Consider the following 22389-nt stretch of genomic DNA (forward strand, 5'->3'; position numbering starts at 1 on the left):
GTTACCTGCCACATTCTTACAAGTATGAGTATGGTACTCGAGGACTATGGGGAGAATTCCCCCAGAATTGTGATTATTACAAGTTGATGCATTATAACGCTTGGCCTTCTTTTTCAGCCTGGTTTCATTAGGTAGTTTGGCTACCCATCATCTCCATTCTCAATCATCGATGGATGGTCCTGTTCTAGTGAAGAATCCCATCATCTGTCCTAATCCATTCCGGCCACCCAAGCTGAGGGCCTTTGTGAGGACATGGTTGAGATAGTATATATGCAGTAAAAGTTAGCTTGTTAGTGATGAACCAGTATTTCATAAAAGAATAAAAGAACCAAGAAATACGTTTTTGTTATTTTTTCCATAGGACACAATGATGTCACCGCAGCAACAATACACACACTACAAGATTTTTTTTATTTTACATTGGTATGACCAAACATGTATAAACATCAATATGCCTAGTGCATAATACACAATATGTAAGAATGAAAGCCAAAGACAATACCTCAAAAGCTGACTACTAGTACTATTTTTTTTTTCATGGGCACTGCATGAGACCATGTTTGATGCAGCAGGGTTCTGTGAAAGACGTTTCTGGGACACCATGTCCAGTCAAAAGGTTTTTTCAATTTGCCTTCTATATTATATACCAGTAGGTAATAATATATTTAAGAGAAGTTCTTTCTAAAGTATGAAATTGTCTGCTTTAGTTTTTTTCACATAAATAAATGGAAACCACTACATTCCTTACATGTAGAAGACTTTTTTTAAGAGTTAAATTGTAATGAACCATCTTTCACCAGAGCAGTCTGCCACATCAGATTTTCTTAGTCCATACCTCCCATTAACATTGTTATCACTTGAGTAACTACAATCCTACACGTCCACTACCATTCAATACCTCACTACAATCTAAGTTTTTTTAGTTTTTTTGAACATATTTTTACGTTCATGTAAATATACCTGTACATGTGAACCCTTTAGGACTGCATTTCATTCCTCAATATCTCACCATCTTATGAAAATTCTACCAAATATTGGTGTTCATATCAAACGAATGTCTCCAATGAAGCTTTTCAGTGGTTCAGCAACTTCGGTACAAATTCAAGTAATTTCAAGTTTTTAAATATGCCAGTCCTAGAGGGTTTTTACTAGAATCCATACAAGCAAGCTGTTTCAAAAAAAAGCATCATCTCAGGAGCGTTATTAACATTTTGAACAGAGACAAACTTTATGACTATCATCCCAGGTCTTTTTTGAGAACAATCCATTTTTATTATGATTGCAATTTGTAATTTTCTTGAAGGTGTTGTCCCTTTTTGTGAGCACATATTTTCAAAGACCACATCGAAAGACCTCTACATTCACCACAAAACTATGGGAATTCACCACATGACATAATACAGCGGATCAAAATGCTGTGAAAACTCAGCATCTTTTTTGAAGATGAAGGCTAAATAATATAATTCAGTTGTGTAAAATCGGTAGAAAGATTTGGAAAAGTTAAAAACATCTACAGTATGTACAAGTATCATAAATACAAGCCCATCACCTGGTGGCAGCAACCAGCACTAGGACCAGCTTCTGTGGCACACCAGAAACAGACCAGATACACATATAAGAAATTACAGGCAATCCTAAGTATGGGGTTTTCAAAACTGACTTTTATTTTATTTTTTTATTCAAAATTTTCTCTACACCTATTTGATACACTGTGTGATATAATCTTTTGAGGTATTGTCATAACTGTTTCATCACCTACAGCACAATACCAAGAAAGGGAATTAGTCCTTAAATATTTTTGTAGCTGGTAGAAGATGCGTCAAGGGACCAACGTCACTGTTCACAACATACTACCAACGAAGACTTAACAATTCAAGAAGATAATACAAAGTACACTTTGTAACCTGAAAGTCTAGCAATGAAAAACGCCAAAAATAAATTCATGTTTTCCGTAAATACAATGAACTCTTAGAGAAATAATTCATCAGCCATGTAAACTCCAGTTTGCGACATATATATACAAAACATGACCGACAATGACTTAGACAGGGGGTCCAAATATTGTGGACGCTACAACAAAATAAGTTAGAAAAATTGCCAACGTTCTTCAGTTACATCATGGTAAATAAGACAAGATCATTGTCAAAAACGATCCACTGAGGTATTTTTACATTTTGTGAAAATGAAACGGATTCCGTGCAAAACGCAGCAGCCTATATAATTGGCGTTAACACCGGTTTGTTTGACGATTTACACAGGAATATGAAAGCGAAAGCAAGCCTGTCAATAATAACAGGAAATATGGCAAATAAGCGTTACGATATATGAACAACCTGTCTGTGATGTTCGCGACTTTCACTGGTTTCATTCACTATGGTTCCACACCTTGTTCACAGGTACACAAATTACTTATCGTGCACAGTCAGTGAGGCTGTTTTCAACCTGGGTCCAGGTATTAATCAAGCAATTGCAATGAATACACTGAAGTCTCCTCCAATTCACTTTCAACGATTCCAACTATTTCCTTCTATTTGATTTTGGTCCTTGTTAAGATTTATAATTTGTTAAGTACTTTCATCAGAGTTGTTCAAATGCAATATCAAAATGACATTGAAATGGCAGAATTTCTAATTTTCTCCAGCCAAAAATCTCTCACAGGTACCTCTCTATCTAAGAACAAATTATTACTTAGCACATATTCTTGAATAAGCATAGGCGTAAAGGTATCAATGATCCTTTTATAATAAAATACTACTTGTTATTCATGACTATAAGCACATACATACTTTCAGTTAGTACCTTGCTACAAACTAAATGTTACCAGCGCATTCCCAATTAATAAGAATGAAACTTCACCTGTACAATTTGCCAGCAAATGGAGGCAAAAACCTCTAATTTACAGACATACATGAATTACCCCAGAAATCAGCAGCACATTAAAATTCACTTTGAAAATCGAGTTTTAAATTTTATTGGTGTCAAATTTCTCTCTGTGAGTTGGTGTTCTAATAACTGCCTTTCAAAATTTGCTTTTTAAGTTTTTAATTTGGACATGTGACCTGCTGAAATCTTGGTGTTTTCTTTTAAATTTCAAACCAATAACAGGCACAAATTCACAAGAACAGGTTACCAAACACACAGCACATTATTTGTATGATTTCAGGCTCCTCTCTGCAGTTTCTCGGGAGGGCTAAATTCGGTTTCATATGACATGTCCATGTTTATTGTTAGATCAAAATTCTATTCCAGTTCCTTTAGAGATTCTATACTGATTCCTTTAGAATTTCTACTCGAATTCCTTCAACACCAGACATTATGTTATTGCCAAGACAAGCTTATGGAAATTTGGAAATTCTAATGTGGAAGCAAATTAGCTTTTTGATTTACAGCTCGGTAAAAAATGGAATTTATTCCAGAAACTGTAAGTGATACTGGTATGCTATTAAAATAATGGCAACCAAAACTGACACCGAGTTAAGAAATTGCATTGTTCTGTGCCTTTTTTTACAAAAAGACATTTAATTAAAAAAAACATCTCCAATAACAGTTTTTGTTTGACATTGTCAGAGTCAGAAGACCCTTACAAAGGATCGAAAATATGCAGTGAATAGATTGACAGAGCACAATAATCAGCACAAGTCTTAACAGTTGCTATTCAAGTTTCTAAATCTAGTTTTGTTCTGATCGGATTTATAGAATAGTATTCCAAGTCAAATGCAATTATGTTCAGCCCCACCCATTTGAAATTGTTGCACAAATTATAGAAAAGTTACAAGAGAGAATAAATAGGCAGTATAATTTCAGAGCAACATGAAGGCCAGACAGGCTTCTCATTCATCTAGAAAAGAATACAAAATAGTTGTCAATGCCATTGAGTTTGATTTTCTGTACATTTCACTACACTAAGCCGATCTCAAACAAATCGTACCATCGCTATATTAACCATGCACCAATAACAACCTCTATCAAAATATTCTGACCAAAATATCTTTTTTTTCAAAACTTACTCAAATCCAGATGCATTCAGTTATATTTAGATTGCATTATGGTATTTGTTTGATTTTGGTCTCAGCAATCTGATGCAGAGTTGTCAAAAAGCATGGTTTATTAGTGGAGAAAAACACAACACACATGTACATAACAATAACAAAAGAGCAACAGCAAATAAATTACTAGTTCTATATGCTGAAGCTGTGGATACAACGATAAAATTTATCCAGGCACTAGAGATGCAAAAAGTTACACGGATGATACAGTACACCAGAGAAAAAGTTGAGATACTTGAAATCTTTACCACAGCAAGATGTCATTGAAAAGATATACACCGGTTTAACTCAAGGTGATCCAAAAATTGGTGTAACATGTTTTCTTGTGAAGGAAGAGCAATTTTTTTGGTAGAATTGTATCCTTTTCTAATGGAATGCAATTTTTGAATGGTACAAGTCACAGTTTGAGTAAGTGACTGTTTAGTTCTAGTATCTTGGCTGGAGTCGGCATTTTGGATCAAGTTGAGGTCGACCAGAGTATAAAATGTATAGAATAGATACAGGATGTGTGTGTTGACAAATTACAGAAGCTGAATGAAGCCGCAGCATCATGTCATACCCTCGACAAATGAGTTACCCAAATCCAAGCTGATCCAAATCAGATCTAAAAGCAAGCAAATTAGCATTGATTGTTTTCATTTGTGACTCTAGTGTTATTCATAGTGTTCAAATTTTTAATTCAACGTTATTTGAAATATCAAAACTGGTTCAACGGTACAAACTTCTGATAAGATTTACATTTTCAATGTAATAGCGCATCATGTGCATATTTTTTTTTCTTTTTTTCTTTACAGAAAATTAACAATAGTAGAAATAGTCTATCCAGGATTATTCTCTCTCATTTTTATTTAGGACTGTGGGAGTAGTTCGAGTGTCCTATTTTGTATTCTAATTTGGGGAGTTTAGAGGCAATTGGTTGTTTTCATAACAAACTTTTTTCAGACACACTTTCTAACTTGATTTTTTAACTTGTTACAGGGACGATCAAAGATTTGAACTCCTAGGTTTTTGTCTCAACCCAAAATTGTGTATGACCAAAAATAAACATCATCCAACGATTGATGAATTTCTGACGTCCCACAGTCCTAAAGGTCATACAATGGAGCAAGTATAATTGTTAAGTTGTTATAATGATTTCACTCAGACAGCATGTCCTGCACTTTAGGACGTCTGAACAATGACACCAGGCCGTTGTATTTGTTCACACAAAGGACGGTGCTGCAAAAGCTGGGTGGCGATAGGATATTTTACAGTTTGTGCCTCAATGGCCTCTTGTTTGATGGCAGTCGGTGTTGGAACGTGGCGGTATGAAACTGGCGAGTCGCGCCCTGAACTGTCAGATCTGCAGTCATCCTGATCACTCGTGGTCATGCTACTTGAATCCTTCTCACACTCATCCTGGAGTATTTTTCTCACACGCACTTTATTGTCCTCCAGAACATGCTCACCCTCAAGATGGCGAATGGCCTCGACGATCGTTTCCAAGTTCCGCCGTGACATCGATGACTCGGTTTCAACGCTGCTGCTCTCCTCTACGTATTGCTTTGATCGCGAACCAGGGATTTCCCGTGGTTGGCTTGACTCGATAAGGCGACTATTGGCCAGGGTGACTGTGGCTGGTAGGGTGGAAGCGAGGACAGGGGAGATAATCATGGGCTCAGGACGTGGTTGGTCTTCAAAATATACCTGCAAATAATCATATTGTGTAAGGTTAGAATAATAAGACTTGAAATGATGAAATGAATGATAAAGAGTAACCTTCCCATCTTCTTTTATTCATCCACAACTTGTCCCTCTCAGCTCCACTTTATTCTCAATCCCATGAGTTATAATAGTTGAGTTAACCACACAGAGTGGACATAAAACTGCTGTGTGCCTTTTTTTAAAATCAGATGGCCGCACTGACCGTTAAAAATCTTCACTCGAGGAGTTGCATGCGTCGACGGTGGTACAATCGTAGTCTTTGATTTCATGAATCACTTCACACACTTTTTTTGACAAATCTGACAAATAATGATGAATGACTCCAAAAGAAAGTTATCACATCTTACTTGTTTTTGTCGGTAGGCAGGATGGGCCAATATTAACTCCTCGTACGGCCGATGATCGCCATACAGCTTAGCCTCAACGCTGCGATTACGCTCCTCTAACGCAAGGCGTAACCGGCGCTCACGGTCAAGTTGCAACCGGATCTCAATCAGTTCCTTTCGCAGATCTTCGACAGTCTGGTCCTCGAAACCAAGGCTGATACCCTCATCTGATGATTCTGTAAGGAAGATGCATATTCAATATCGATTGCAGAATCATAAGAGGGTAAAAACTTGTGATTAGCAAGTCGTATCCTGACAGATCAGAGATTGTGACAAAATAGCATCTCTTTAGACTTGGGATTTATTCTTGCCCCACCCCATGTAGGCCTAAATGCAAACTCATGCTACCACACATACCTAGAGGATTTTTGCAAGTTTTTCTCTTGGCAATTTCATGGTGTTTTATGATATTGATAGTGGTTTAGGAAGATCTTTTCAAAAGTTGTTAAAAATATTGTTTTTACACAAGCAGATAACCCCACTGACTTTTGTAAAACCCCAATCAATAACAATTGTACTGAGAAAGTAGTTCTCCATCAATTCAGTGAATTTTAATAGACCACATGACATTATACAGACATCAATCATGTGAGCATTGGTTATTATTGTGAAACACTCCTTGCGTAGATCAGCTGTTCCTGAATGCAAGTCATACCAGCTGAATGGGTCATTTGGAAGGCCACTTGGCAGGTGGACAAGATCATTACCAAAAAAATTATATTTAGATCCCGCACACCTATCAAACAAAATATTTGTGGCTATGTAATTGTATGACATCATAACTCCTTTATCTGTCATAGTCATAGTTTAATCACATGAGGGCAGGGTGAATTCCACAGCCTTGTTCGAAACCAATCAAAACAAAAATTTAAAGAGTTCAAAGTTCTTGTTTTTGTTTACAATTTGACTTGCTAATAATTTGTAAATAAAACAAGCACCTGACTATGCCTCTCTCCGACAGACAGTCAGGAGTCCAAGTACACAACTCCAAATTATTCTTGACATAGGCGAAAGTGATAATATATAATCTTCTACTAGCCCACTTCCAGTGCCGGCACCTACTCCACAATTTATATTATTCAATCTACACATGCCCCGTCATTAAGTCAAAATCTTACTTTTCGAAGGTTCAGGTATCAATTAGGCACAAAGTCGAATCAAGTAGAGTACTGTCATGATAAATTTCAAGGACTTTCATTCAAAATTTATCAGTTTTTATCGATTGAACAACTCACTTGACCATGATGTAAGACATACTCCACTGTTGCAATATTTTATTCTCACCGGTCGTGACCAGCTGTGATGCCCAATGCAAAACAACATATTTTTTAGTTTAACTTAAAAATTCCAAGAGTGGAAGTGATATGGGACTACGCCACAGGAATCTTTTTATGGATGCGGGCATGGTCATACCCGAGGACGATTACTCTTTCAATGTCAATATCATAGCCACGTACCAGTGTCACGTTTCTTTCTCTTTGGTGGCGGCGACCCCTGGGAGCTGGTGTCACTATCACGACTATCCCGTCCCACCTCGCTCAACAAGTGCTTCAATTGAGTCGTTTGAGCCATCAGACGTGTCTTCTCGTGCTCCAGGTCGCTAATATAATCGACTGTTTGCTGCAGTATCGCCGCCTGGAAAAATAATGAGAGATTTATTGATTTCCGTGCCTCGTTCTGCTGAGCTAAAAATAGAAGATCGATAAGCATGGTCTACATCAGCCTGTATCACAGCCAACTTAAAGGTCACATTGAGCTAGATGTTGCCTAACACTGGATAGGTTCAGGAGGGGGGGCTGTCGGCTAGGTTTAGGAAATGAGCTGGTGAAGACTTTATGGACATCGTCCTCTTTTCAATTCTTGTTCTTTTTTAATTAGTTTTTAAGGATATGTCTTTGAAATATAATTCTATGTCTCCACTCAGTGGCCACAAATTCAGCCAACACTGTTTTGCCAACTAGACATAACACTGCAATTCTGCAACATGAAATCGTTTTCATTATATACAACATCATTCTGAACTATATATGTACTTGTAAGTGTAGGCGTGGAACACCATCTCCGCACCCTGAAAGTGCCTGCAGTAAAAGCGTGGGCAGAGGAAGCCCCAGATCAATAACACCATGGAGACAACAATAGAGTGGGATGAAACAATTGCAATTCCCCAGTCATACATGTGAGGAGACAAATACTGGTAGCACCCAGATAATAGTGTAAATAATAACAGATCATAACGCTGCAAACGTGTTCAGCATTGTGTCAGATTTCTGATAATCTGAATGGAATGTTCACTCATTTATTGAGGATTTACAGATCGATAGATCGATTGATCAACTTGCTCTACTGATATAAAAGCTGAGTAAATGAACACCATGCAACAAAGTGATGATTTATCGATATGATTACATGAATGAATGCATGACTGACTTTTTTCAACCTTTCTGAAGTGAGGGCAAAGATCAGTTCGATTCACAATTTTCGACAGCAAATCTGGATCAGCCCCCAATTTTGAAGCCGGGATAGTCAAATGCATAGGACTGAGATATATTGCCAGGAACCAAATACACTTTGAACTTTAATATAGGTGTACATGTATGGCATAGAAATGATGACAATGAATTCCTTTTAACACAAACAGTTTAACCATGATTCTAATTTTTGTGCGATGCTTTTTGCAACAATTGCGTGGACTGTACTATTTGCTTTTTGCAACAATTTCAGCCTGATGCAAAACAATGTGGGGCAGTTGTAGATGTAGAGCAACACGGTTTAGTCATCCGACCAAACTACTTCCTCAAAGATCAGGCCACACTGATGAACCAAATCAACAACAGTCTGGCCCATATGGCACTGTGCCAAGTCCAATAAATCATTCTTGTGTAAATGGAAGATGGCCAAAATCTCAATGGGTGGAACACCAGTGCTCAGTATCTCATGAATATTTACGCCATTTCATGTTTTTACTAATTTTAGATGATCCCATCTTACAACACTGTACACTTGAGAGCCAGCTGAAGAATAACAGTTGACTCATTCTCCAACCTTGAGTTGAATTGTTGAAATATGCACCACCGCCATAGTGGAACTACTTTTTCTGGGTTGGCAGACAGCCAAGCACACTGTTATGATAATGAGGCACTATTATTAGTAAAGTTTTGACTGTCTGCCAATAAAATAGACCATGAAAGCGCTGAGCTTGGGGTGCATTTCTCAATGGAATAGTTTAAGAATTTATAATTATGGTCTATGCCCAGTAGAGTAGGTGAAACATTCATGTTTCTTAACTACAGTTCCTGGTTTGGACAGTTATTTCATCTTGTGGGCATGGGCAGACAGGAGAAGTCGCTGTTGGTTTGCCATGGATACCAATGGGTTATCCCCTGTTGACTAGCCAGCAGACAAGGGCACCAAGGATGGTAGCTAATCTTACAACTCTGGGCATCAAGTAGCAACATTATCATATCATTACCGGCGTTGTAACCGTTTTGAATTTTGCCGGAGGTATGGAGTCCACCATATGTGGGATCTCTTGACTGCCTTGGCATAGACATTCAGGTACAAGGGACCACAGCTTTTTTAGTCTCATCTGACAGACCCTCGAGTATTTCATATGTTAATGTACGTGTTGTGATTATGTGAAGAGCCAGGAATTTTAGTTCCTTGAAAGCCATGCCGGTTCATCCAGAAATACAATCCTGGGTCCTTGCCAGGATCGAATCGGTGCCTATTGCGTGGGAGCCATGCAGTGTTGAGGCACACTGTAAGGTTCTCCTGATCATAACCTGCATGGTGTACTTCCCAAGGCTTACTCTGACCTTTTCAAACAACTAACACAGATCACCCCTTAATACATGTAATACCCACAGAAGAAGCCTCATTCAGATTTATCCATAACGAGTCTACTATACATGGAATTTGGTCCAGACAGTGAAGTTCTATTGATCATTGCCCAAACCTTAGGCAGACACCTACACAGCACCACCCACACAACTCTCAGTTGTCATGGAAACCAAGCAGTCTGAGACTATACCTGAGACGAGAGTGAGAGGGAAATTGGATTTGAAATCTGGCAGTCGATAGCCAAGGCTGAGGATCTGCGTCCCTCTCCCCAGTTTTTGTTCTGTGTGTATAAGGTTGTATTGTAAGGATCTTGTCGCTTTCTCGAGTATGCCACCCTGTCAATGCATTCATACTCAATAAACGGTTAACCAGGTATTCCATGTCTATCAAGTACAACATCACACAACACCAACCGATCATTACTTTCAAATTCAGCATCATATCTGACAATCAAAAACTGACCATACAAATTTTGTTAATTATCTTCCTACCTTGCTAACTTTCTCACCCTCCGTACATGGAATGATTTTCCTCAGAGAGGTAAATCCTGCATTGATACTCTGCATTCTCCGCCGTTCATTGCTGTTGGCTATTTCCCTCCGAACTCGACGCTCATCTTCCATTTCAGGTCGATTACTGTCTTTAATCAGGAAGTCTTGCCTGAATTGAAAAAAAAGTTAACTCAATAAGATTTCTATTGGAAAATCACTGCTTTTGCGCTACAAATTACAAAATAAAATACATGTAACCATACATTACAAAGAAAAAATTCATTTTTACTCCACATTTTGTCCAGATTCATGGAGTTGGTATGGTCTATTTGTCATATATTGAAATGAACAGTAAACACCAGTACAGGCAACCAGTTCATCAATTTTTTGATTCATGGCAATAGTCTGAATGAATGAGTGCCAGTTCTGATTATACCCAATTGTAGATCAGATGATGAGATCAAATTGAGATGATACAATTTTATGCAATGAATGTATAACAAAACGACAAGGGGCAATTTGACCACTGAGTTTAAGGGTGGTTAGAAATATGGCAAAATTGAGTTTTTGCCATTTGACCTATCTGACAATCAAATGTACTGGCGAAAAAATACTATGATTGATAGTATCATAAGAGGATCCCATGATTATGAAATACAATTTGTGGCACTCGAATTAGTCGAAATAGATAACACTTTTGTTTTTTTTCGGATTTGGCCCCCTCCATGTCGGCCCTGGTGGTAAAGACATCAGACCGAAGATTCAGTGCCTGAGATCACCTGACTACATACCAAAACATACACGTACTGCGTGAAAATACATGTACTGCCATATGTAATTGCAGTAGCTCCAAGTTGGCACTATGCCAACATGCTACAGCTGAGAATATTAATTGACTGGGTTCCTTTGCTTTCACTACCCCTCCATCTCTATCCCTCACCATCGTTTTTCTGATCAAAGCAGCTCCGAAGTTTCAAGTTTCACTTCTTGTATTTAATGTTTTGAAGCAGGCCCGGTCATGCCAGTAGATCAGCTGACCCAACTCAATTATCATCACAATTTCATAAACCATATCTGGATAGACAGCCAGCTGTTCGTCTGTTGGCAACACGCCAAGTCTGCAACTCGTGACCTCCCTCATTATAATACCAGACGAATTAATCAATATCTTCATAGCCTTGTCTACTTGCATATTTGAAATAATATGGGAATTCTTCTACACTTTGAGCACTGATTATTGATTACTGAATACTATTTTGCATGAAGAAAAGGATCTCGTTTGGAAACTAATCTTCTGGCACGGTGCCAAAGCATGTCAGTTTATAATATGTAGTTGTGTGGCACATCTACCAAAACGAAAACAAATTCCACGCATATTCACAAGCAATGCCTGGAGACGTGCGCCCATAGACTTTCTTGTTATTGTTCTGTTCTGATAGTAGGTAAAATATTGCTAAAAAAGAGTGTCACAACATTTGAACTTTTTACCAAAATCAAACTTGCGAATGCGAGGGAATCGATAGTCCTTTGGTAATGGGCACAGTGCCAAATTTACGCAGGAGAAATTTTGTTTATGACATTCTCAGACGGTTTACCAAATTAAACCGAACAATCGAGAGTATCATCGTTGTTACCTGAAAGCCTATGGCTAGGGCCATCTGATAGAGCAAAATTGACTGGAGATCAGGCTTCACCTTTAACACAAGCATTAAGCAAAGCATGCCAAAGAACTTTTAGTCTTAAACAAATTTATCTCTGGACTGACACGCAAACGCTGCAGAGAAAGTTTGAGCTTGAGGGCCTAGGCCTATCTCACAGTCAAACCCAATTGATACACAACAAAACAATGCAACTGTGAGCTAAGTATTAACAAAAGCCCTTTTGTTCAGCTGCTGTTCAGTTGGGCGAAACGTGCGTACATGCTGTGTAGACGCATGCATGGATGCATGGCCGGCCGGCTCACACGACCATGTGATGGTTGGGCAGGGCCACAACACGTTCCAGACATTTGTTATTTTCTACTGAACAACGGACACTCCTCCAAAAAATTGAGTACTAATACATTTTGGAAAACACAAGGGTCACTATGACATACAATTTGGATACATGGATGCACAATATCGTGGAGAAAGATAGCGTAGTAAAACGCCCATCGTCGTAAATTTCGCAACCGAATCGGCGTAAGGATTCTTACCCAATTCCTCCGTGTATAAGCCGGTTATCCCTTGCAAATTCAGGGACATTCCGCCGCTTATCCATATCACTGTCTTCGAATGCCATCTAAGAACAACTATTTAAATCCTTGACGTACAAAATATCCACCAACAACAGAATTAACCCTGAAAACTGTCAAAAATAAACAGAGTAATCACTGGAAACGTGCGGTTGTACTCTCAAGAATGGGCACTATTGGCGGGAAACAGCTGCTGCGCTGTCGACGCGATCATCTGTATCAATGCGCGTCATTAATAAAATTTGGCACGATCAGCTGATGCCGAGTGAATACAAAAGCTATGCATTATACAGTGCTTAGTAGAGTATATTTTGTAATAACTGTTTCAATATATTAGAAAACTGTGGTTAGACTACTAGGTTTATTACCGATAACACTGTGGCAGTTCAGAACTACATATTTGACGCCCATGTGCATACTATAACCTGATCACAAGATATGGCAGGTTGGCAAGACGCGGGAAAGTAAAATAAACAATCAACAGGGCCAGGGGGTGTTTTGAGTGTCTTTAGGAATATAGATACCGTTAGACATTGATCCAGTGTTGGAACCCTGATACATATCACCCTCGCTAAACGACGTCTATAAAAGGGCACCTTGTGTCTTGATGATTGTTACAAGCTAATGTCGCGGTTGCATCTTTTATGCTAATGAATACGTCTGGAATGCGCTCACAAATTACTATTTCCATATACGTCACTCAAACTATGGGAACTGGGTCACGTGTAATAAAACTACCTACTCATTGGCTAGATAATCGCGCGATTTCCTCTTCGGCATTATTGAGCTACAACGCCTGTCAGGAGTTTCCCGCCAAAAGCTGACTATCAGTCATACCTGTTTTATAGAGATATCAGATATTTGCTAACCCCCTAATTGGGGAAGATTAAAAAGTCAGTAAAAGACAGTTTAAATACCAAAAAATGTCCCGGGTGGAAATTCCCCCTTTTTAGTGTGGGGGACGAGTTATTCCATGAACCCCAAACATGGTACTGATGACCGTTAGATCACAGCTTATCTTTATGCAAACTTACTTACTTACTTACGACGACCGTTATATGTCGTGCAAATTCTCTCGGCGTTAATTCCATGGTGCTGACCGCACTACGTTTAGGTACGTTGCAGGTCAAGTGGCTATGCTGCCACCTATTGGTGAGGATAATAACTAGTAGTCCCGGCAAATGTGGAAAATATTGACGCTGTTTACTTCTTCGCACATTTTGTACACGTTGTAGTGCATGTAGTGAGTTTCATTCGATGTAAGCACCACTGATAGCTAACAAAATTAATTCGACAAGTTTACTTGCGTATGTGTACCATCTGACCATCCTTGTGTACTTCTGTGTGAGCTGCTGCTGGTGTGACTGAGAGCGATCACAGTGCAGTGATCATGACATGATGATTTGATGAGGGATTTCGAAATGGTCCTTGTTATCAACTACATGAACTAAGCCAACTTTCTGTTTCAGCTCTCTCAGGTTATTTCCATGTTTAAATCATGGAGCATGAGCCTGTAGCTGGTCCTCTTGATGAGAGTAATGCGAGTGTAGATCTGGAGTCTATGGGTATTGTGCCGTTGCCCCTCATTAACGACCAAAATATACTCTCTATCGAAGGGAGAGATGAGAGGCTGACACTTAGTAAGTTGACATTCTAATCTAACCTGTTGATGTAGCCAGTTGCGAGTGTCATTAGATAGTGCCTAGTCCGCAGGGTCTTGTCGGCTAGTAAGGTACTGTAAGGTAACGCGACTTCTTGGTTAACGTTGTTCCCAGTCAAATGCATGAATCTATAACCCGTACCTATAATAATGATTCCGCCCTAATCAAGGTCTTGTGTCTCGCAAATACTTCTAAAAAAAATGTTACTTCACTCATTCCAGGTAGCACACCCTTGCCAGAAATAATGAAGGCTGACAATGAAAATGTTGTGGACTGCTCTGTCAATGGCATTATAATTATCAATGGTGAAAAGTTTTACGTTGGAGAAGGATCAGCAGACATACTTGGTCATGTTACAACCGACCTCGAAACAGGTGCTATTCATAGCGTTCAGTTGGAAGGACATACAAACATTACAGACCAGAGCAGTGGTGCAAGTGTTGTTCAGGTGATCACGACAAACAGTCAAAGTGCGAAACCTCCTGAAGGAAAAGTCCCAATCAGTAGGATTTCTAAGTCTGTGAGTTCAGAAAGTGTTGTTTCTGTGACAACACCGACAATACCACCATATGTGCTTTCATTAGATTTATCTAGTGCAAACTTACTTGCCAGTCCGGGACTTATTAGACAGAATCTGAGGCTGCAGTTACAGAATGAGGATGGTGTTTCCGATGCTGCTAATTTACCCGTGAGTAAATTTGTTGATTGTTTTAGCAGTTTGATTATTTTGAGAAGCCGAGCATGTATCTTCACGCAGTGTCGAATTAAAAGCATTTGTTGAAAACAGTTTAGTAGCTGTTTCTACATTCATGTTGGCTTGTGCTATAAATGTGTTTACCTTCAACCGAAATTATATATTAATGATTAATTTGTTCCGTGAAATTCAGGTGAAGCTTGTGATGCCTTCATCAGTACCTGAAAAAACGGTGATCAGGGAGTGTTTGTGGAAAGACTGCGGCAAAACATTTGAGCAGCTGGAGGCGTTGGTGAACCATGTCAATGATCAACATGTCAAAGTCTCTGAGAGGGAGGTGGATTACGTCTGTAGGTGGTTCAACTGTCCAAGGAATGGCAAAGGATTCAACGCCAGGTACACCATAGACCAGGACATTATCACACTCTTTACATTTTCATGAGTTCCCCTCAGTCAAACGGCAAAAATTTCAACTCAACTGCACTACCTTTTTGAGACATTTGGCAGCATTTACAGAGGTTTGTCAATCTCTCTGACAAATATTGATCATAATAAACGAACTATCTCAAAAAATGGCACAGAATAGCTTCCCGCAGTAAAGACAGTTGGTTAAGGTAATATAGATGGAGATACATATATATTTAGATTAGTGCTTTAGGTTATCTATTCTGATTACTTTTGTCTGACTTTCAGATACAAGATGTTGATTCACATCCGGACACATACGAAAGAAAAACCACATAACTGCCCTCTCTGTGGAAAGAGCTTTTCTCGTCTGGAAAACCTCAAAATACACAGCCGTTCTCATACAGGTAATTTAGTAGTAAAAATCTGAATACTATTACTAAATTATTATTACTGTCTGGTAAGGAGCATTCATACATTTACTACTGTCTTTAGTTTTGCCGTACAAGCACATTATCCTCAGGGCATTTCATATTAAATAGTGTATATTTTCTTTTCAGGAGAGAAGCCCTATATATGTCCATTTGTAGACTGCAACAAGGCTTACAGCAATACTAGTGATCGTTTTAAACATGTCCGAACTCACCAGGTTGACCGACCGTATCTGTGCAAAATGCCCGGATGTGGGAAACGATACACTGACCCGAGTTCACTCAGGAAACACGTTAAAACACACGGCCATTTTTGGCGAGAATCTTACCTAAAAAATGGATATGATCAGTTGGAAATGACATGCATAGGAGATGCCGAAACAGACTTGTCACGATCAACAGATGTTTCAAATTCGGATAATTCACCGATCTTCTCATCAACAAATTCAAATTGTGTAGTTTCTTCAGTTGTTTTTACAACACCAATGATAACAACCGTCCCTCAGTCGTCTTTTACTCCCCAAATTATCTCTGTTCAGGGTTCAACAATGGAAATTTCAGACTTGTCTTCAAATCCATTATTGACATCGACTGTTCTCACAAATGGTGCTAGTTCTCAACACGACTGTACAAAAGAACATTTATCAGACTTGCGGTTAAAGGACCTTGTGTCTGATGGAGCTGTTGAGGTCCTTGAGAATGAAAAGGGACAAGATACGCCATTAGACTTGTCAACCAGTCCAATAGCTTCCATGGAAATGATTCATACTGCCGGGATTTAATGAATTGTACCTCCATTTTGGTTTCAGAATATGGGTGTCTATCCCCTAATTCTGTGTCAGTTATGGTATTGTATACTGTAAACCCGGGAATATTCGCAGCCGCTTTATTTCATGATTGTTTACCGCAACATTGACGTACTGGTACATTTTCAGCATTTTGACTAAGCTGTAATTACATTTAATTGAATTTGATTTTCTTTTTCATGGCCATACATCTCTCTGTTAATATGTTAATACGTAAAAAAGGCATGCAAACATTTCTGGGTTTGCAGTGTTTATTGTATCTGCTTATGTGTGCCAAACATGTATCTATGAAAAGTCTATTCTTCAGTTATAATAAAGTATGCCATTGAAATTTACGAATTTAGTAGCAGTGTTTCTTTGAAAAATATTCACTATTGTTTAAGTTTTGTTAAACTTAGAGACAAGTGTAGTTAACCCAAGTATAAACACCAGGTACAAGAACTATGAGGGCCAACATAACATGATTGTGACCATCATGTCCCTCTCACGTCAGTACCAAGCATGGAAGTATAGTCACAACCTGATATCGGGATCCAAAACAATGTGATTGCAGCAGACCCTGCAACGAGTGCTGTGATAATTCCTGACTGTGTCCATTTGGGATGATTCATCATGATTTCGGTAGAAGTAAAACGAAATCCTATGCATAGATCCATGCTTAACACCGTCAGGGCCAAACCACGTAAATCTACATGGCCCAAATCCCCCCCTCTTTGAGCTGGTTATCGGAGTCTCATGGACTTCATGAAAGAACTACGCCATCGCCATCTTCAGGGCAAGGTAGGAACTGAGAAACCAATGAATAACAAAATTAAGCTGACACCGGGAATTTTTAGGGGGTCGGGGAGTCTTCGAAAAGGGGGTCATTTTGGTCATTTTTAGTCATTTTTCAACCAAAAAATAAAATATAGTAAAGAAGTGTAGCTAACATAACTCTATTGATTAAAGAAAACCTTGTCTTGGAGAAGTTACTGCAAAAGACCTTATTCAGCCATCTCTTATACTTTTTTTCCTGGGGGTCTAAGGGAGTGTTTGAGGGTGAAACACCGCCACTGAAGGTGCTAATGAGAGAGATGAGGAAGATGCAACCAGGCCGAATGTGACCCGACTACTCCACCGTTACGGCACATTGTGAGAGAGGTCTGATAGCCACAACCCGGCCAAATGGGACCTGGCTCCGCCAACATCGTATCAAAACAGTGAGCTACATGTAGTTGAAAGAGTCACAACCAGACCTTAAAGTCCTGGCAGCTCAATCTTGGCAACCAGTGATTGAAATGAGAGTGTCAGATCTAGACCAAAGGTGAGAGGAGACTGTCCCAACCTGGCAGAATCGGACCTGACTGCCACAAAGTCTTGCTGCCCAACTGACTTGCCAACACGGTGAGACAGATGAGACAGCCACAACCTGGCCAAAACTGCCTTGGCAGTACCAAATAGGACCTTGCTGCCCAACTGTCATTTCAACATGATGATTGAGACAAGAATGTCACCACCAGACAACTTAACTCACCATACTTGCAAGATGTGGCTTCCCTTGCCAGACGGTGAGGCAGCCAAGTCCCATTTGGTCTGGTTGTGGCTGTCTTATCCCTTCGTGTTGGCAAGGTGTGTCACAACATATCGCCTTCCTTGGAAGATAATGGAACTATCAGGCCTCGCTTTAGTCTGATTAAGACTGATTCAACTCGCTCCCTGTTTTGACAAGACTGGTGCGGCAGAGATGAAATAGTCCCAAACCCACCGAATTGGCCTTTGCAGCTCCAGCATGTTGCCAACAGCGTTGCAGCCACACTACGGACAATTCGGGCCTAGCAACTATACTGTTCTGCCAACACAGTGAGAGACACGAGCCTGTCGCAAACACGACTGAACTGGTCTTTGCGGCTCCGATTGATGTGGTGAGACAGTTACAACCATGCCAAATCCGGCAAAACAGATCAGCCTGTTTTTCAATATGGTGCGGAGAGAAATAAGACAGTCACAACCAATATAAATCGGACCTGACAACTCAACGGTCTTCCAAAACGGTGCGAGGGATGAGACTGTCACAGCCAGATTTAACATGATACGCCATGATACGCCAGGGCAAGGTAAGAACTGAAAAGACCAAACCGCTGAATAACACAATGGTTTGGTTCGTTCAGTTCCTATCTTGCTCTGAAGATGGCGATGGCGTAGTTCTTCAATGAAGTCCATGAGACCCCGATAACCAGCTCGAAGAGGGTGGATTTGGCCCACGTAGATCTACGTGGTTAAAAGCTTAAAAGCTGTTCCGACACTGGGAATTTTTAGGGGGGTCGGGGAGTGTCCGAAAAGGGGGTCATTTTGGTCATTTTTCAACCAAAAAATAAAACATAGTAAAGGAGCGTAGCTAACATAACTCTACTGATTCAAGAAGACCTTGTCTTGGAGAAGTTACTGCAAAATACCTAATGCAGCCATCTCTTATGCCTTTTTTTCTGGGGGTCTATAAAGGGGGTGTTGGGGGCTGAAAAACCGACACTGAAGGTGTTAACAAAGTTTCTTGGATATTTTCAAAATAGATATAAGAACAATTTGTTTCAACAATAATAATTTATTGGACTTAATGTTATACCAATCAATCTGACTTATGGTACTTATGTATGTATTGGCGTTTTGCCGCAGGTTTGCAAGTCCCTGTGGGGGTCTTTTATTTGACCTGGAAATAAACACACAGGTACAAGGGACCGTTTTATAGTCTCATTTGACAGACTCTAATGATGGACATTCATTACCCTTTGCTTGACGAGATATTCCAGACTCATAAACTATCACATCATTAATTTTAGCCTCAACCGTGAGGGTTAATTGCCACTTATTTTGTCGAATAGAATGGTTCCAAGCATTTCTTAATCGCCTCTTTAAATGGTGTCCTTTGTCCAATACCTAAAAGTTCCAGTCTCGATGAATCTAGACGAGTATCATAGGGTCTCTTGGCACCCGATACCGATTCTTTATCCGCGATGATATGTTCTGTTGTGATATTGAAAATCTCCGCCATCGCCAAGGCCATTTCGTATTTTGTCTTTTGTTCAGTGCCGCTGTAGTGGAAAATTCCGTTTAAACTTGAAACCTGAAAACAAATTGAACACTCATTAAACCCAGTGATTGAAAACTGGTGATGAGTTTGAATGTCACAGTTTTGTTGTGAAGTACCATTTCAAATTGGACTCAAATCTTGTTTCATCATTCTGCTTTCACCTCTGTCCAGTGGACATCTAAATAAGTGCACCGCACTAAGGGAAAAAAAAACTGCATAATAGTGATTCGATCTTTACACACACAAATAGACTCACCTTCATTTTTTGTTCTGCAAACTGTCGGATGACAACCGCTAAATCATCAACAGAGGCTGGATATCTTTTCTCAAAATCGTTCATCTTGCATGGTTTACTCGTATCCATGACGGGTGGAAATAGACAGGTTACAGCACTCTCGTTTAATGTCTCCACCTGACCATACAGTATAGGGACTCGCAATACACAGTTCTCTGGAGCAGGAATGAAAATTATGAACTTAAGTATTCTGTCATTATGTCAGTAAGTTTGATATTGCCTTTTTCTTGGGATATCAGTGAATATCACCATCATCTGTTCCAATGGGGAATTGACGGCCAAATTGTCCAAGAGTTACTGATATCTCAGAGTCAAGATGAGCTTTACTGATCAAGACACTGTACCCGAGTGACACTGACCCCCAGATTAAGAGTCGTGCACTAAAACTAGTGTGCCACCACGTTTCACGGAGATTCCATTGATGATCACGTGAAACATTACCTTTGGACACATCAAGAGCAGCTATTTCTCCATTCCGTTTGCTTATTCCATACTTGTTGATGGGGTTGGTTTCTGCATCAACTTGGTATGGTGGTGACTCTCCGTCAAACACATAATCTGTACTGATGTACAGGACCCATGCTCCAACTTTACCTGAAATGAGTTTGAAGTGTAACTGTATAAATCAAACTAATGTAGAACCACTCTATTAAGGACACCTTCGGACTGACAAGTGCTACCCTTCATCGAGAGGTGTCCTGATTGATTAGAGAGGTCAAATTGAAAGGAAACACGCAATTTGGGACCAAACCTAGTGTCCTTGCTAAGTGGCATTAGGCATTTCAAGGCTTAAGACAGAGCTCAGTATTGGTTTAACAAGGAGGGTAAATAATCCAAAGTTTAGTATGATTTTCTACCAGTCTTTCACCTTAAATGTGATTTTGAAGCAATTTAAAAAAAAGTTTCAATGAACTCTTGGCATGTGAGAGAATTTTATACAGTACACACTGGCTTCTTCACAAAGAGTGGTTGTGGCATCAACATTGAGACGCTTGACCGCTTCTTCTTGTTTTTCCACAGCGTCTGGTCTCCTCTCAGCAGCAGCGTGCACCACAACATTTGGCTGGAAGGATAAGAAATTAAAAACTGCATCAGAAACACTGGTAACATTCAATGACCTGGTATAAAAAAACCCAGGGGTGTACTCAGGACGCTTGACTCACATTGTTTTCTGAAATATTTTTTTATATTGGCATTGCCATAAAAACACACCTTCCTCTAGGGGCCTACTTTTTCTCAATCCTGGCTCCTCCGGTGTGTAAGCTTTTTAGTGAAAACAGAGTGAGTGTCTTAAGAACAATAGTCAATAGACTTCAGTATTTACAATCGCTGCTGTCGAACACTAAGAAGGAGAGCAGAGTATTACATCCATTCCAAGTCTTCAACCCTACCTTGTAACTTTGCATCACCTCTTGAACCTCCTCTGGCTTCGTCAAGTCTACCTTTTTCATGCCATCTCTAGCCCTCGAGAATGCGAGTCCCAACACATCCCAGTTGCTGTGCCCTGAGAACTCCCTGGAGATAGCACGACCAAACAATCCGGATGCGCCAGTGATCATAACTTTGGACTTGGCCATTCTGGAGAGGAAAAGATTGATGGTATGATTAACATGGCGCCAACATATTTCGGGAATAATAAGCCGGTGGATTATCCACATAGGTAGGTCCAATGAAATGAAGGTAGGTATGTTATCCCCAACTTATGAGGGTAGACCTACTTACATATATACCTCCATGATGGATGTATTGTATCTTCATGTGTTCAGCCAACCATGGAGGTATAAATAGAGCCAACACAACATAATTGGCCAAAAATTGGATCACAACATGTAATGAAATTCAACACTTTGGGTTAATATTTTTTAATGTTTCTGATGTCATTTACCTGATATGTATACTCAACCTCGATGATATTGTATCTAGAGTGCCTGCCAACGTGGCAGTGACAGATATGCACAAATATATGCAGTAGTTTCGATAAAGCAAAAATATCAATATTAATGTCGAGTCTTGGTGTGTAGATGGCAGCACCATACGGCTGCCGAGTTTGCTGTCTTCACTCTTCGAAGACATAATTTGGATGTGCCAATGCTATATGGAGCCAATGCTCATCACCCAATATTTGTTTCATTGAATAGTGTCTTCTACTCAGGGTGTATCACCAGGGCCATGTGATTGATTGAGTTAAAAGCCTACTTCTGTCTCTCTCTCTCTCTCTATAAATAGAAAAGGAAAGATTCTGGCAATAATCATCTAGTGAGAGACAGCTTAGCCTTGTCACTTGTCACACAACCCGAGGGTCAAAAGTGACATTGTGTATCGCATGTAGCCCG

The 22389-nt window shown here is 39.6% G+C and overlaps 3 protein-coding genes across 6 annotated transcripts; 1 reads left to right on the plus strand and 2 right to left on the minus strand.

The window, feature by feature from the left end:
* Positions 1-320: 320 nt before the first annotated feature.
* Positions 321-12882, minus strand: LOC135493307 (transcription factor AP-4-like). The gene is made up of 5 exons (XM_064780540.1): positions 12662-12882; positions 10468-10636; positions 7594-7771; positions 6098-6312; positions 321-5732 (listed from the first exon to the last, which is right to left on the minus strand). Exons 1-5 carry the CDS (start codon positions 12745-12747, stop codon positions 5208-5210), a joined length of 1173 nt encoding a protein of 390 aa, XP_064636610.1. The 5' UTR covers positions 12748-12882; the 3' UTR covers positions 321-5207.
* Positions 12883-13919: 1037 nt separating this feature from the next.
* Positions 13920-17032, plus strand: LOC135493567 (zinc finger protein GLI4-like). 3 transcript variants are annotated; one of them, XM_064780976.1, is made up of 6 exons: positions 13920-13943; positions 14170-14340; positions 14583-15049; positions 15249-15451; positions 15749-15867; positions 16021-17032. In XM_064780976.1, exons 2-6 carry the CDS (start codon positions 14199-14201, stop codon positions 16671-16673), a joined length of 1584 nt encoding a protein of 527 aa, XP_064637046.1. In that variant the 5' UTR covers positions 13920-13943; positions 14170-14198; the 3' UTR covers positions 16674-17032. The 3 variants fall into 3 exon arrangements, with proteins under 3 accessions (XP_064637046.1, XP_064637045.1, XP_064637044.1); XM_064780975.1 differs by having other exon boundaries at positions 13940-14007; XM_064780974.1 differs by lacking the exon at positions 13920-13943 and having other exon boundaries at positions 13950-14340.
* A 2256-nt stretch (positions 17033-19288) lies between these two features.
* Positions 19289-22056, minus strand: LOC135493683 (methionine adenosyltransferase 2 subunit beta-like). 2 transcript variants are annotated; one of them, XM_064781192.1, is made up of 6 exons: positions 21942-22056; positions 21448-21634; positions 21005-21119; positions 20498-20650; positions 20018-20211; positions 19289-19794 (listed from the first exon to the last, which is right to left on the minus strand). In XM_064781192.1, exons 2-6 carry the CDS (start codon positions 21631-21633, stop codon positions 19537-19539), a joined length of 906 nt encoding a protein of 301 aa, XP_064637262.1. In that variant the 5' UTR covers position 21634; positions 21942-22056; the 3' UTR covers positions 19289-19536. The 2 variants fall into 2 exon arrangements, with proteins under 2 accessions (XP_064637262.1, XP_064637261.1); XM_064781191.1 differs by lacking the exon at positions 21942-22056 and adding an exon at positions 21779-21894.
* Between the last annotated feature and the right edge of the window lie 333 nt (positions 22057-22389).

This window comes from Lineus longissimus, chromosome 9 (assembly GCF_910592395.1).
Source record: "Lineus longissimus chromosome 9, tnLinLong1.2, whole genome shotgun sequence".
NCBI lineage: Eukaryota > Metazoa > Nemertea > Pilidiophora > Heteronemertea > Lineidae > Lineus > Lineus longissimus.

Bases quoted from the DNA above. Each gene is read 5' to 3' on its own strand.
- LOC135493307 (XM_064780540.1), bottom strand. From the start codon at position 12,747: ATGGCATTCGAAGACAGTGATATGGATAAGCGGCGGAATGTCCCTGAA. The intron at 10,637-12,661 runs GTAAGAATCCTT...TTTTCAATTCAG, and splicing joins CTTATACACGGAGGAATTGG to GCAAGACTTCCTGATTAAAG. The intron at 6,313-7,593 runs GTACGTGGCTAT...TCTTCCTTACAG, and splicing joins GAGAAAGAAACGTGACACTG to AATCATCAGATGAGGGTATC.
- LOC135493567 (XM_064780976.1), top strand. From the start codon at position 14,199: ATGGAGCATGAGCCTGTAGCTGGTCCTCTTGATGAGAGTAATGCGAGT. The intron at 14,341-14,582 runs GTAAGTTGACAT...CACTCATTCCAG, and splicing joins AGATGAGAGGCTGACACTTA to GTAGCACACCCTTGCCAGAA. The intron at 15,452-15,748 runs GTACACCATAGA...TCTGACTTTCAG, and splicing joins GGCAAAGGATTCAACGCCAG to ATACAAGATGTTGATTCACA.
- LOC135493683 (XM_064781191.1), bottom strand. The intron at 20,651-21,004 runs GTGTGTACTGTA...AACTCATTTCAG, and splicing joins CACTCTTTGTGAAGAAGCCA to GTAAAGTTGGAGCATGGGTC. The intron at 19,795-20,017 runs GTGAGTCTATTT...ATTTGTTTTCAG, and splicing joins TTGCAGAACAAAAAATGAAG to GTTTCAAGTTTAAACGGAAT.